The 16,475-nt window shown below is 34.4% G+C and overlaps 1 protein-coding gene across 3 annotated transcripts in view; it reads right to left on the reverse strand.

The window, feature by feature from the left end:
* Positions 1–16,475, reverse strand: part of DNAJC13 (DnaJ heat shock protein family (Hsp40) member C13) — a 118,557-nt gene that overhangs the window by 52,400 nt on the left and 49,682 nt on the right. For all 3 annotated transcript variants that reach the window (XR_013447598.1, XM_078071748.1, XM_078071745.1), the window contains exons 17-26: positions 16,244–16,365; positions 14,039–14,114; positions 13,676–13,771; positions 12,665–12,808; positions 9,133–9,215; positions 7,708–7,861; positions 4,700–4,803; positions 4,452–4,611; positions 2,829–2,891; positions 338–439 (exon numbers count right to left, since the gene is read on the reverse strand). Coding sequence is in view for 2 of the 3 variants with exons in the window: in XM_078071748.1 (XP_077927874.1) it covers positions 338–439; positions 2,829–2,891; positions 4,452–4,611; positions 4,700–4,803; positions 7,708–7,861; positions 9,133–9,215; positions 12,665–12,808; positions 13,676–13,771; positions 14,039–14,114; positions 16,244–16,365 (1,104 nt within the window). In the remaining variant the exon portion in view is untranslated. The remainder of the gene's footprint in view (positions 1–337; positions 440–2,828; positions 2,892–4,451; positions 4,612–4,699; positions 4,804–7,707; positions 7,862–9,132; positions 9,216–12,664; positions 12,809–13,675; positions 13,772–14,038; positions 14,115–16,243; positions 16,366–16,475) is intronic.

Raw genomic sequence — 16,475 nt, forward strand, 5'->3', positions numbered from 1 at the left:
AGATTCCTAAAGGCAAAGTATATTCTCAGTGGCTGTCAATGCTAGAAGTTCTAATTACATAACTGACAAATTCAGTTTAAATCTGAAAGATCACATTGCCTCAAAATAAGCCACATTAGAGATACAGTTACTTTAAAAGACAAAAGAGACACTTGAAAAATAAAATTGGATCAACATTGTCCATTTGAGATTGTTCTTATGGTTATTTTAACTTTTATTGGCCATATTCAGGACCACATATATTGACAGGTTTTCATGTAAATTTTTAACGATTCTTTTGATCCGAAATTGTACTGAAAGGCTGTTAAACTTGTGAAATCTAGATAAGCATACATACTTGTAGTGGTACTGTAGCTCGGCTCACGTGGAGATGTGCAAGGGTAAGCAAGTCCACAAGGATTCTAATTCCATTTGAATCCATGAGATCCTTAACATTTCTCTGGAAGGCAAAAACACTTTTACCTAATTGAAAATTTTTCTTTCCAATAGGTACTATTACCTAAAAGACTCAAAGAAGAAAACATTTAGAATCTCTTTGGAAAAACTGACATACAACTGATATTACTTAGTGTTTTCAGGATTTTGTGTTCAAGGAACATGAATTTATATAAATGTGAAAAGGGCAAAGCAAAGAGATCACATAAAGAATTTTTACTTAAATATATTCTGAGCAAAACAAAACAAAACAAAAATAAACAAAGCCTGGCAGGAGTCACACACACGATAAATTCTCTGGTTCCCATTTTCCTAGGTTTTTTGGGTTAATAACCAGATTATTCTATAAACAGAAATAAAATCTGGTATATTGAAAAATCTTGGGGCGCCTGGGTGGCTCAGTTGTTAAGCATGTGCCTTCGGCTCAGGTCATGATCCCAGGGTCCTGGGATCGAGTCTCGCATCGGGCTCCCTGCTCGGCAGGAAGCCTGCTTCTCCCTCTCCCACTCCCCCTGCTCGTGTTCCCTCTCTCGCTGTCTCTCTGTCAAATAAATAAATAAAATCTTAAAAAAAAAAAAGAAGAAAAATCTTTTAATGTTCCAGTTCTTGTAAACTTAAGATAAAAACTGGCAATTCTTAGAAGTTAGGAAGAGATTATAATTTAAATTTTCATAAGATTAATTATACTTCATTTTAAAACATGTGCACTATTTTCTAAAAGTGAGAAAAAACTAAGCAAGTTAGAATATCATAAATTTAAGAAATAAAAGACCTGCTCAGATTTCTCTGCAACATCATATAATTGTGAATAATTGCTACATTTACAACTATGAATTCTTCTTAGAAACCAGTATGAGGGCGCCTGGGTGGCTCAGTTGGTTGAGCAACTGCCTTCGGCTCAGGTCATGATCCTGGAGTCCCGGGATCGAGTCCCGCATCAGGCTCCCTGCTCGGCAGGGAGTCTACTTCTCCCTCTGACCCTCCTCCCTCTCATGCTCTCTGTCTCTCATTCTCTCTCTCAAATAAATAAATAAAATCTTTAAAAAAAAAAAAAAGAAACCAATATGAACCTATTAAAATGCCTTTAAAAAAAGAAAAAAGATTTATTTTATTTACTTTAGGGGTGCCTGGGTGGCTCAGTCCGTTAGGTGCCTTCGGCCCAGGTCATGATCTCAAGATCCTGGGATCCAGCCCCATGTCAGGCTCTGCGCTCAGCAGGGAATCTACTTGTCCCTCTCCCTTTGCCCTCCCCCCACCACTTGAACTCTCTCTCTCAAATAAATCTTAAAAAAAAAAAGAGAGAGAAATGAATTTTTCCTTAAAAAAAATTTTTTTTTATTTGAGAGAGAGAGAGAGAGAGAGAGGACAAGTGAGAGAGGCAGAGGAGAGGGAGAGAGAATCCCAAGTAGACTCCATGCTGAGTGCAGAGCCCGATGCAGGGCTCATTCTCACCACCCTAAGATCAAGACTTGACCTGAAGGTAAGAGTCAGATGCTTAGGGGCACCTGGGTGGCTCAGTTGTTAAGCGTCTGCTTTCGGCTCAGGTCATGATCCCAGGGTCCTGGGATCGAGCCCTACATCGGGCTCCCTGCTCAGCGGGGAGCCTGCTTCTCCTTCTCCAGCTCCCCCATGCTGTGTTCCCTCTCTTGCTATCTCTATCAAATAAATAAATAAAATCTTTGGGGAAAAAAAAAGTCAGACACCTAACCAATTGAGCCACCCAAGAGCCCCAATCCTATTAAAATGTCTTTTTTTTTTTTTAAAGATTTTATTTATTTATTTGACAGAGACAGAGATAGCGAGAGCAGGAACACAAGCAGCGGGAGTGGGAGAGGGAGAAGCAGGCTTCCCCTCGAGGAGGGAGCCCGATGTGGGACTCGATCCCAGGACCCCGGGATCATGACCTGAGCTGAAGGCAGACGCTTAACAACTGAGCCACCCAGGCGCCCCCCTATTAAAATGTCTTAAAAAAGAAAGTGTGAAGAGCTAAAGTGACTCTCCAGTTTGTCTTCAAATTACTTTATCATCAAAATGTACACCAAATAAATTATAAACCTTCCATTTTATGTCAAACATTTATTTTACCTCCAGTCCAATCCTAAAGAGTCCCTAAAGAAAAATCAGCTATTGATTTCATTCCTCATTATTCTTCATTCAGAATTTTATTATCATTAATTTATTCAGTATCTGTAACAATAGGACAGAATGTACAAAGAGTATGTGGCAAAAAATTTTCATTCCAGAAGTTGATAGCACACGGAGATTTCTGAACTAAAAGGAGCAGAAAAGAATCATGTCCGGATAATTAGCTCAAACTGTAATATTTTATCTTTCTGTGATATATCCATGTGATTTATCTGCAAATAACTGCATACTTAAGCAAAATACTGTACCTTATTAAGGATCAACTTGTTAAGGAAGAGGATCAACCGGTCTCGTTCAAGTTTATCTGTGCACTATTGAATAAACAAGAATTTAGTCAGAAGTGAACAGAAACACAGATTAAGTTATTATCATCAATGGACAAAATCAGCAACAGCCAATAAGAATGTCACCTTTTAAAAAAAAATTAAAAAAATTTAAAAAGTCACCTTTTAAACATCAAGAACATGAGAGAAGACTATTAATTATTGTTTAATTCCTCAATGTCTTGCATTCTGTGAAATTTTATATAACTTGTCTAATTTCCCTAGAAAGGCATATATTTTAAAAGTCAAAAACAAATTACTTTAACATATAATTTATATATATACAAATATATACTTTAATATATAAATATATAAAAATTCAAACAAATGAAAGAATTACCCCAAATGACACTTCTCAAGTAAATATTCTAAAGAATGATTAATGATGTTTCATATAAATCACATCATGATAACAGAAACAAGAAGGAAATATGTATCTGCCTAAAAAATACAAAGGCTATGCTGCAAGTACTCAGGTTTACTGGAATAACAGTGAATTAGAATAATACACTATTGTGTATCATTAATAATGTAATAGCAAACAATAAGATTTTCATCTGGTTATGTTATTTCCTAGGTATGTTTTATGACCTTATCCAGAATCAGTTTTCTAATCTACAAAGTATGGTTGACAGTAAAGGTAATTATAACAAGCATTGATGGCCATTTAAAAATTGGTGAAATGGTTCTAAGGCAGTTCACTGAAATTCAAATTGTTAAGTGTAAGAGGAATATAAGCACAAAAGAACAAAGTGTATATACTGCAACAAGTAGGTTACACTCGAATTTGAGCTGCAGGATGGATGAATGGGTCACTATGTTATGTTCTTCCCCCAGCCAAGCTCAAGTGTTAAAGGACAAACTTTCTAAAATGTGCTAACTCAAGGTTCCCTTTTTTGGCTATCATGGTAGTTCTAAAAACTTTTTAAGTGTGTAGTTCTTCACACTTTAAAATTCAGCATGCTAGCAGGCGCCTGGGTGGCTTAGTCGGTTAAGCGTCTGCCTTTGGCTCAGGTCATGATCCCAGGGTCCCGGGATCGAGTTCCACATCGGCTCCTTGCTCAGCGGGGAGTCTGCTTCTCCCTCTCCCTCTGCCCCTCCCCCCCCCCCGCTCATCATGCTCTTTCTCTATTTCTCTCTCTCTCAAATAAATAAAATCTTAAAAAAAAAATTTTTTAGTATGCTAGCATAATTTAAGATTTTTCCAAAGTGGAAAACCAAATGTACACACAAATCTAATAGTCACTATTTCTTTTACACACCTGTCCAGCTCATCCATACTTAAATTAAAGACTGGCAAATAAGTCGCTAAAGTTGTTCAAAAGCAGCAACTGAAAAAAATAAACTGACATGGACAAATACTAACCCATTAGTCATTTTCCTATTCAACTAACTTATATTTAAGTAAGTATAATGTAAACTACACAAAACTCACGCAGAAAGTTATGGTAACAATGTAATCAAACAGAATTTATATTCAGTTTTGAAAATTTAGTAAGTACCCCAAATGCACTATCAAACAGCAGTTTCCTTAAATGATATTCTTACCCTCTCTAACATTCCAATGATATATCTTGTATCTGTAAAAGGTCCTATTTCTTCATGACATCTGCCATAAACAATAGCAAGGGCTTGTAAACATAAACACTTCATGTTTACTTTTGGGGTGAGCAGGAAACGATGATAGAGCTCGTTGAAAAATTCATACCTAGATTTTTTTAAAAAAAGTTCACAATGGAATTAGCCATGAAACTAATAGTGAAAACAAATATAACAAGATATGAAGAGTAGCTTACGATCTCTTAATTGATCCACTTTCTTCATTCTCATCTTCCTCCAATAGTAATCTCAGGTAATAGTCTCCTATTTTGATTTCCTCTGCCAGGCACTCATATTTAACCTTTATTAATAAATGCACATTAGAGTATTTTAGTTTACAAGAAGGTTTTGGCAGTTTCCACATAATCACTTCTTAAATTCTGTTCAGAGCTTTTTTCTTTTCTTGTAAGACCACCTTTAGTAGGAAAAAATTCATCATTTCTTAAAATATCTGGTAACTATTATTAATATAACTTACTATTTTAGTTAAATATTGAAGAGCTGGAATTATATACCAAATTTATGACTGTAAAACTTGTTGATAAAAACTTTCGCAGGACTGTATGGTACTAATGAGGCTGAAGGGAAGGAAGACTCAAAACACTGTTAAGAGATAATCTGTTTCCCTCCCTTCTCAGTTTGTCACAACCAACTACGGAGTAAATGATCCTGCACCATACACGGTTTGTGCAATTCACACAAGTTACCTCAGGTTTTTCTTCATCTCCCAACACATCAACTACACTTTTTGGTGTATTTTTATTTATTCATTCTCTGCATGTCAAATTACCCCAGATTACAAAGGAGGCGATACATGAAGGAGCAGCCCATGATGATCAGGAGCTATGGCAGCAGCATGACCTTTGTACTCAGGCTGCTTGTCTAAAGTAAAGATTTGCAAGCAACTGTAAAAAGGAATTCTACTGACCAGATTATAAAAATTCTTTTTCCAAAGCCTAAAATAATTTCTAAAAATATAAACTATATAAAATCAAATATATATGTATATCCATTTCACTTTCTTTCTATAAATTCTGAGCATTCAATTCAACTTCTATTTACTAAGCATATATTGTGTGTGCCATGCACTATTCTAGTCGTCAAGGATATAGCAATAAACAAACATAAAAATTACTGTCCTTACAGGAGTAGTAGATAAAAAAGTAAAATATACATGATAATTGGGTGACAGTAAGTGCTATGGAGTGAAATAAAGCAGGGAAAAGTGAGGGGGGAGGGAGGGAGAGAGTAGGGGGTTGTATGTATATACAAAGAGGCTGCATTTTTAAAGATTTATTCATTTTTAGAGAGAGAGAGAGTGAGTAAAGGGGTGGGAGGAGGAGCAGAGGGAGAGGGAGAGAGAGAATCTCAAGCAGGCTCCCTGCTGAGCATGGAGCCTGACACAGGACTCGATCTCACAACCCTGAGATCATGACCTGAGCTGAAATCAGGAGTTGGACACTTAACCAACCGAGCACCCAGGCACCCCTGAGGGCTGCATTTTTAAAGAGTGGCCAGGAAAGGCCTATTCAGATAATGACAGTCAGTTAAAGACCTGAAGGAAAAAACAAGTTATGAGGCTATCCAGGGAAAAAGAATATTCTAGTAAGAAGGAATAGCAAGTAGAGAAAGATCTTGAGTCAAGAACATGAATTTGGTGTTTCCAGGGAACTCAGAGTTGCTGGAGCAAGGTGAAAGGGTGAGTAGTAAAACATGAGATCAAAGAAAGAATGCCTGGGATTAGGGGGTACACAAATCTTGTCTAGTAAGTCATTTGAAGGACCCAGGCTTTTTCAAAGTGAGATCAGAAGTGACAGAAGTACCAGAGGGCTCTGAGCAGACAAGTGACATGATCTACTTTATTTTAGTAAGATCATAATGCTGTATGTTAACAGATTACAGGGAGGCAAGGGTGGAAGCAGAGATACTGCTACAATCCCACAAAGAGAGGAGGGTTGGGTTATGGAATAATTTTGAAAGTGTACTGAATAGGATTTGCTGACAAATTGGATCTGGGGTATAAGAGAAAAGATAGCTTCAAGGGCTTTGACTAGAAAATAAGAAGGAGCCACTATCTAAGATCAGAAAGACTACAAGAGAAGTAGGTTTGGAGGAAGAGTAAGAGCACAGTTTTAGAGCTACATTCTAGTTGCTTATTGGATATCCAATTATAAGATAACACTATGTATAAGGTCTCGGAGAGAAAATCTGAGATAAAAATCTGGAAGCCACCAGCAAATAAAAAACAGTTAAAGCCATAAGACAATGAACATAAATATGAGGTCCAAGAAGTGGTCCTTTGTGCCAGTTTAGCGGTTGGGAAAATAAGAAAAGTGAACAAAGGAGGAGTGCACAATGAAGGAGGAGAAAATCCAGGAGAATAAAGACTCCTAAAACCAAAGTAAAGGAAGTTTTTCGAAGAGGAGGGAATGAGAACAATCAAATCATTGTATTTTGCAAATGCAGTTGGATTAAAGATCAAAGCCTACAGGGTCATGAGTATGTTCAAATTCACAAATGCTATGAGAGCTTACATTATACACACACACAAACACACACGATTATCTACCACCATGTTTCTTTTTTTTTTTTTTTTTAAAGATTTTATTTATTTGACAGAGAGAGACAGCGAGAGAGAGAACACAAGCAGGGGGGAGTGGGAGAGGGAGAAGCAGGCTTCCCGTGGAGCAGGGAGCCCGATGTGGGGCTCGATCCCAGGATCCTGGGATCATGACCTGAGCCGAAAGCAGACGCTTAAGGACTGAGCCACCCAGGTGCTCCCGTTTTTTTTTTTTTAACCAACATGTTTCTTTGGCCACATTCAGAATCAAACTACCACAAAAAAGTCAATTAAACAAGGTAAAAGTACAAGGAAAAAAGGAAAACAGGCTATATTTCAATTGAGAAAAAAAAGCTAAGGAGGAAAAAAATAAGCAAAGAACAGATCTAGAAAGCAGAAGATCAAATTCATTAAAACTCCTACATTTTCAGGTACAAAGGTTCTCAGGTACAAGCCGAGTTACTTAATGTAATGAATTTTTATTTTTTGTCTCAGACTAATATAAAACTTTTCTAATATTTCCTCCACAACATTAAGAGGGAAAGGTAAAAATATGTTATATAACCATAAATCTTTGAAAAACACTCCAAAAATAATATATACTTCCAAAAAGAAAAAATTAATATTACAAAAATTAAACTTTACCTCAAATTCATGGTGGTTCCAGGAGATCACATTAGCACTACCAAGCTCTCTATCAATATTAAATGCTCTCATTTCAGATTCAAGACTATCTCTCAGTTCTTCTCGCGTTTTGAAATTCCAAATTAGGTTTGACTTGGCATGATCCTGACCAAACCTATACATATGATCAGAAAATAGTAGGAAGCAATAAACATTAAAAAAAAAAAAAATCTATAAATACCCCTTACTACATTTTATAGAGTAAGAAAACAGTGGAATTAACAAATTCAGCAAGTGTAAATGAAGAAAATAAAATCTCTGTATAGTACAATGTAAATGGTAGAATCTTGGTGATAGGTAATAGGTGTACACTGTAAAATTCTTTGACCTTTTCTGTATGTTTGAAAGTTTCCATAATAAAATGCTAAGGGAAAAAAAATTAACCCAAACCACAAAAACAAATCTGTGTGGATTTTAAAACAAGGAACTGATATTCAATTTCAATATTTATTGCTAGTATAAATTTCAGTCAGAAAATAATTACAATCAGGTATCAAATTTCAGGTTGGGGATAAGAATTTCTGAACTTTGCACCCGGGTAGGATGAGCAACATTCTAGATTAGAATGTTACAAACTACCTAAGAAAGAATACAGCTAAACTGCCAAGTTCTGATTGATATTTGTAAAACATCTTCTTTTTATGCCTAGAATAATTTAACTACTGTAATAAATTTGGACACAGGTCTGAACTGGAGGTGGATGGGCATCATATCCTTTCATTTTCATTCTGTAACACCCCTAAAAAGTCTGATGTCAGAGCTCCAAGAGAGTTCTACAGGAGACAACATAATCGAAGAATTCCTAAGAAAGAAAACCAATATTCTTAAGGCCATTCTAGATACTATATACTTTAAAAGTACTGTGAGAAGATTCCAAAGCACATATTTTCCTTTATTAGCCAAGGTATAATCAATATGTCAGCTTCCAGAGTAAGTACTGTAAGTTATCCCAAAAAATTTAGAAAATCCCCAAAATGTTTCAAAGTCTTTCTGTATGTATATGTCTGTGTGTGTGTTTGGGGTGGAGGAGCAGTGGGCAGGGCCAGTAGGTGGAGAAGGGGTAAACAGATCAGAAAGGCTGGAAAAGTGTAACAGGCCAGCTAAGCTAGATACCCATTTCCCACAAGTCTCCTTATGTTTTCATCATCTACCTCTTTTAAGTAATCATCTCAAAGCCTTAGCTCCTCAGACTACCAACACTATAAAAGACATTAATATTACGGAAGCGTCATTAATCATACCAATCTTAACAGTTACAATTCTTGACCTTGAGAGCATAAAAATACCCGCAGCATAAAGCACTAGTTTCAGGCAAGAAAAACCTATCATGATTCTTCCAACGGCAATTCCAAATTTAATCTGTTGGAAAAGAGGCTTTAAGTTTACCTATAATAGAAGAGATCCCAATTTGCTTCTATTTTTATTCTTTGTCTTCTCTTTCGAAGAACTACTGGCTTTTGATTTATATTCTGGAAAAAACAAAAACAAAACTTCATAGTGCTCAATCTGGGGCTACCAAATAGGTTCAGTGAGAAAAATCAACACTTTGTAAGTGATGAGAAACATTTTCTACATCAAATTTTGGCAGAAACAAATCAATGAAGCAAAATCTATAAAATATGAATATAAAATATTATATCACAATGTGATATAGTGCTAGCAGATATTTCTACAGTGTTGTTGAAATATTTTCCATGTAGCCTAAAGTTATTGTTTCAACACCAAATTTTGTTACAGTTTACAGTGATGACTGATAAAATTTATAACAATCAAAAACAGTGACTTGTTTTAAACACTTACATGCAGTTAATACACGAGTCATGGGAAAACAATAAATGCAAAAGATTACAGGTTATTAAACTGCTAATCAAAGCTATAAGGAGCAAGTATAAATTGAAACAGCTAAAGGACAAGAAATAAGAATCTACATTCAGACACATGTGAGGTGAGACTTGAATTTATGAGACAAAGAATCTCAAAGACAACTCCACATGCCAGGCAGTTGAATGCATTTCACACATGTAGCAGGGACTTAAACTCACCATATTGTTTCTGTCCTGAATTTAAGTTTAAAAAGGAAAAAATGAAAAAGGTTTAAATAAAAATGAGAGTGAGCCTATATGTGTTAAGCTGTATCTATTATACAAATTCCACAAGGAGGATGTCAGCAATATAAATCATCTTCATTTTAAGACAGAAGAAGGTCCTCCTGCTTCTCTAAGTCTATGACTCAAATTTTAGGCAGTCATAAACCCATTTGAGAATTCAAAGAAAACTATGGCCCCTATTCCAGAGAAAGACATATACGTAAGGCTTGTAACTAACTGGAGGGGAAGATTTCAAAGATTTCCTGAAGTCCTATACATGGGCTGGCAGTTAGGAATCTCTGCTCCAAGTAAAGCCTGTAGATATGGCAGACATTAAAATTCTTACCCTCAATGTGACAGAACCAAGAAGTAGAAAGTAGTAAAGATAAAAACACAAAAGTCTGTAACTTCATTAAAGTGACAAATTATATAAAATAAAGCAGAATAAAGAATAGAAGGACTAAAGGCTAAGTGAGTAATAAATTTTAAAAAGTAAAACTGTTTCAAATATGAAACCTATTGGTTATATAAGGAAATGTCTCCTACAAATTTTAATTCTGTGCACTCTCATGAAAACTAATGTAAGGTGACTTGAATAAAGCACATAAACAATTCGAAGATTTAGTTTTAATGTAAAGCACTTTCTTCAGTTTTCCCAGCCCTCAGGACAAAAAGCTGGGAGTCTAGAGTAGTGAAAATATAAATGTTATACACAAAAAGCACAATCAGTTCTCTATAAATAGAGTTCAGGGACTCAGAGATTTAGGCTAAAACCCCTAATTAGCTAAACAAATTCCTCAACTAAAATAACAAAAATAAGAAAAATGCAATTTTATACATTAGCCAATGGTTATTATTAATCGAACACAGAGCATTAGCTACAAATGAAACTGACTTAAAAACATTCTGATTATATAAGAAATGCAGTTCCTTTTAAGGCTAGCCAGTTAATCTTGACAATGGTTAGTTTTCAGACTAGCTAAAGCACATGATTATTCCGTATTTGGGTGTTAATATTTCTACAAATAAAATAGTCACAAAGATTATTCACGTTTCCTAAAGAAATTAACATTAAAAATAGTACTATGACAAAAAATAATCCGTTTGCTACCTAAACAGTTTCTTGACCAGCATATCTATTTGGCATCATTATTTGCTCAAAGTTTTAGGTAACACCCACATAAATGAAACATAATAAAACATTACTGATATTTAAAAATATATTATTTTTCCTCTGAATTGCTGTCTTTAAATAACTTATGTTATCCACAGTTACAGCTAAAATAGCTGTGTGTTCAAACTTATGCTGCATAAATGTTATGTACGAAATCAGATGCCAAAAACTTATTTCAGTTAGATAATTATATCCAACAGCTTGAACAACTATTATTTTAGAAATGGGCTTAACCACCTGAAGTCAAGAGCTCGTAATTTTTAATAACTGAAAATCACTCATATCTATAGATTTTCAATTACTCAAATGTTATAGGAATATTATAATGACCAGACATGTATACAGTGCTTCTATTATTACCTTGCCTTTTTTTTAAGAGTGAGAGAGAGGACGAGTTGGCGGGGGGGCGGGGGGGGCAGGGAGAGAGAGAATCTTAAACAGGCTCAACGCTCAGCACAGAGCCTGATGCAGGGCTCGATCTCACAACCCTGAGATCATGACCTGAGCTGAAATCAAGAGTCAGACGCTTAACTGACTATGCCACCCAGATGCCCCTATTATTACCTTGCTTTTACATCAAAGCAACCCTACAGAATAGAGAAGGGAGGTATTGTTATTCTTATTTTATGGAAGAGGAAAGTAATGCTTTGAAAACCCGTAACTAATGGGTTAATAAATGATAAACTAGGCTCAGATGTAGGTTAAACGGTTCAACATGCAATATTCTCTTCACTATCCTCATCATTTAGAAAGCACGTCTAATGATTCTTTATATTGCATATGTCATTCATACAGATTGGCATGAACTCCTTAGGTTCAAGTTCTACAGAACTGAATTGTGGTCTCAATTTCAGATAGACACACAAGACTATAATTGTTCTGTGGCAGCTGATTACTATGTTTAGATGTTCTGGAAATTCATAAGAAAACTGTTCAGTAAGATATTTATATTATTTTCTTTGTATAAAGAAATAGCTACCATAAGTAAAGAGATGGTTTAAGGGAAAGAATGTAAGTGGTCAACAAAAATGGTGAGATCAAGTCAACTTTTATAGTTGATTTAACCACTGCACATTCCATCCTAGAGAGAAGAATATGCATTACTGAATTAGGTTCTATTGATCATATGACATGTTGAAGAATGAGACTAAAACTGTTTTTGATCTGACCTTGATTTGAGGAGCTATATTGAAAAATTTAAGTACACAGAGTAAATTTAATTTAAAAATGTGAATCTTATTACCAAAACACCTGTCTAACTTTGAATAAAAATGCTAAACAAGAAGAGCACCTTTATTTCTATAGCTATAAAATAAAATTCAGAGAAGGAAGGAAAGAAGCAGATACATATGAATAAAAAAATATGAATAAATTAGTATGGAAACTAAAAGTTATAGAAGAAAACTTAAGAGTGGAATTTTATATTAAATTTCATATAAAATACCTAACTAAAATCCTAATCACTGATTCATAAAACTATGAATTAAGAAATATTTATATAACAATATGAATCAGAATTAGGTGACATTTCTTCATATGTTCAGTCAGAAATATGTGACTACCATCTCTGTGAATAGCAACAATGAAAGCAAACCTACAAAATATAGATACAAAATACAAAATACAAAATACTAGCAGTCTGGATGCAGATTTTTACCTCTTTTTGTGCAATGCCCATTCTATCCCTCCAGTGCATCAACACAAGATCTACTTTTTCTTTGGCAAATTTTTCAACTTCCTTAGCAGCTTTTCCAGCTAGTCTTTGCCACTCTGGAACTTTATTAAATTTTCCATACTGATCCTGTAAAATAACATTAAAATCCATTATAGTCTTGTTTGCAAATCCATTTTTAAAATCTAAGTAAAGCTGAGTCACACTATTTATTTTACATAAAATACATACTGGATGTTAGGGACTCAGTGAAGAAACAAAGTGAAAATTTCTACAATAAATTATACTTTTGTCCAAGAAATCTTAACTTTTCTGCTTAAGTTTCAAGATGATTCCTACGTGAGGGTGGCAAGATGTGAATGGGAGATGGGGTGTACAAAGAAAAATGGAGTGAGGAAAGGAAAAGAACATATACAAGACATTATTATAATGGTGTATCTTGAAAGATGTTTAAGTATCAGAGATAGCCCAACCTTAATAATAAACATAGCTTTTATTTAAAAAAAAAAAAAAGTCCTACCTGAGTTAATTTTTTCACTACTGGCCCCTTTCACCATTTATCAATCACACATTATACACAAAATATCACACTATACATTTGAAACTAAAAAAAAAAAAAAAATCCATTCCTGAATGTGCCAATAAGCTGAGTTAAGGGAAAAAAAATATACAAGGTTACTACTATTCCTATTATTAGACTGAGGTGATGGTTTTACAACTCTGTAAATATACTAAAAATTACTGACCTGTACACTTAAAACAGGTGAATTATATGGAATGTAAATTTTACCTCAATAAAGCTGTTATTAATAATATTTTTAGTATATGTGTGTGTACACACACACACACACACACACACATACATATAGTAGTACTATACTTTTAGTACGACTATTCAATACAGTGAATTCTTGGTTTATTTCTAAAATTTTTAGTGTGTTTTACAAAGAGTATTCTTTTTAACCTGAAAAGACACTTAGGACAATCATTATTTACCATTGCTATTTTCACATTATCTCTAACATGCATCCGATCAGCATCCTTCTCAGGAACTGGATCTGAACTGTCCAAGTATGCCAGCAAGCCTGGTGGCTAAAAGCAAACAAACACAAAACATAAAATCCATTTTCAAAACAACCACTCAAAAGAAAATTTAGCTTTCAAAACCCAAATAAATTAATACTATGATTTAAGCTACTGAGGTTAGCATTTATTATGTGACAACTCCTATGATAAGCATCTTTTAAATAAAAAACAAGCAAATAAACTAAAAAAAAATCCTTTAACAGTATAAACTTACTCAATGAAATTTTATTGGGCAAGAAGACATAAATCTTCCCGGTCATTCAACTGACTTACCAAAATGCGTTTCAACAAGTTTGTCGCAGTTGCATTATCAGCTGTCCAGAGTCCCACTAAATGTCTACTTAGCTGTCTGAAAAAAGCAGACGTTGAGAAAGGTTTGCTGCTTTATCTCAGCTAGAACAGAAAGGAATTTTTAAGAACAAAATATCATATAAGAAATAAGGCTACAGCAAAGAAATCATTCTGATGTTAAATATTTAAAGTTATAATGTGGAGAGGTGTATGAGATAGTAATTCAAAATATTGCTAACATTTTAGAATTTTCTCCAAATCAAAATGTTTCCTTGATAAACACTATTTTTCAATGGACTTGAACACGAAGAAGTAGGTTTTTACCTCATTTAAAGAGGGAAAACAAAACAATTAGACTTGATGATATGATTAGTTTGCGTAACAAGTCCTGATACAGCGATCATATAGCATTCTGGCATTCTTTGGAATTCTGAACATGAGCAAAAGTCAGTAACTATGTTCTAATATAACCTATTTGGCAAGGTTAGAGATAGAAAATATTTTCAGTTTTGGAGTCTGGATAAAGACTTAAAGCACTTAAAGCAAATTATTCTACTCATGCCACTTTAGAGGTAAAAGCATATTTTGGTTCAGAGTGAAGAATCTAAGATCCATGTTGAATCTATGACTTAGTCATTTATTAATCTTAACCCTCATGATATGCTCCTCATGAGCAGAGAATATATTTTATTCACTGTTGACCCTTCTGTGCTTCAGGAGGGATTCAAATTGCCATTTGCTACAAGAATGGGTATGAAACCTGTGAGAGAAATAACCAAAACTACAGACATAGGTATTTATACAGGTTACATTCCCAGAAGAAAAAAGTTTAAAAACCCAAATTGTACTATGTTCTATCACGAAAAGAATGAACACTACTGAAACGGTTCATTTCTATGTCTAGTTGGAAATTAACTACTACTGAAGTAATTAATTACACTTATAATTTCCTTCACATGAATCAGGTAGGTATCATTTATCAGGGATTCCTAAAAAGGCTTTAAATAGGGATAAACGGGATAACTTTTTATAATGGCAATTTGTAAAAGATAAAGCAATGCAAATGGAAAGTGGTAATTTATATTATACATTGACAGCTTTTCAATACTGTAACTGATCACAGTAAGGAATGTAACTAATAAAAAGGAACACAACAAGCAAACATCTAACATGGGAATTTAACGGAATAAGACATCAAATAGTCTCTATTTTAGTGAAAGATGGTATCTAGTATCACTTATAAAGCAGTATACCAAGGAATTAATCTTTCTTTTAGATCTTTTTGTCCTCTTAGGCAACATAAAAGACTACTTTTGTGGCTAACATTTATAAGTTGAGGGATGCAGACAGTCTCTTATAACAGTACAAACAGGAGAAAACTACTGGCAAGGCAGCATACTACAACATCCAGTAACTGGATGTAGGTGACAAAAAAAGGAAATTCATGGTATCATAACAAAGTAAAGTAAACCTAAGTCAGAAATTACTGCTATCATTTAAGAAGTCAAAAGAACATGATTAAAAATATTTATGATATTCTTTTTTTTTTTTAAACTAATGAGTCCTGAGTCATAGTATGCTAAGGATATCTGAAGGGTCACACACATCAAGAATCACAAAGAAAAATTAAAAGGGATGGAATTCACAAGGCCTGGAATAAATGAATAGATTTATGTGCTTCCTTATATTTGATTATTATAAAAAAAGACAATTTACCAAAGGCGAAATTGTTTAACTGTAAGAGATTTAGGATACCTAAACCAGTTAGATATGGTTTTCTTTATTCTTAGAGTACCTAATTGACAAAAGATATTTAAAAATTGATATGATGGCCAGAAGGAAACACAAGGAGAAAAAGCCTGGGCATATCGTGCTAGTTCCATAAGCTTCTAGACACTCTTTCCCATGTTCCAGTCCCATGGCTATGGGTGTAGGAGCCATAATAGGAAAGTGAGGGGAAAAAGGCAAACAGATTTGTCGTCCGCCCTCCCACCCTCCAAGCTATCCAGGGGCAGGGGCAATGATCATCAGGACACATTCCTTCTATAGGAAAAGGAAAAGGAGAACTAGGTGAATCAAAAGAAAATGAAACATTTGCATAATCCAAACACTTAGTCTGTTTTATGTAATATCTGAATCCATTTTATAAGCAGCAAGTTAATTTATAGCAAATTAAATTTAACCTACCTATTTGTAAGCATCCTTTGATCTGAGCTTATTGTAAACATCGCAGTATGCAAGTGTCGAGGTAAGGCACCTTCACTTAGGGCAAGCTCCTGCATTTTTGTAGCAATTTCTTTGTCACCTTCCTTTGGAAAAAGGGTAAGATGATCCCTAAAGCAGCACTCCAGAACACACTATCCTAATTTTATAGAACTAATTTTACATCTTTAGGTAAAATAATTATGTAGTATACAAT

The sequence above is a fragment of the Halichoerus grypus genome, chromosome 1 (genome assembly GCF_964656455.1).
Source record: "Halichoerus grypus chromosome 1, mHalGry1.hap1.1, whole genome shotgun sequence".
NCBI classification, from domain to species: Eukaryota; Metazoa; Chordata; class Mammalia; order Carnivora; family Phocidae; genus Halichoerus; species Halichoerus grypus.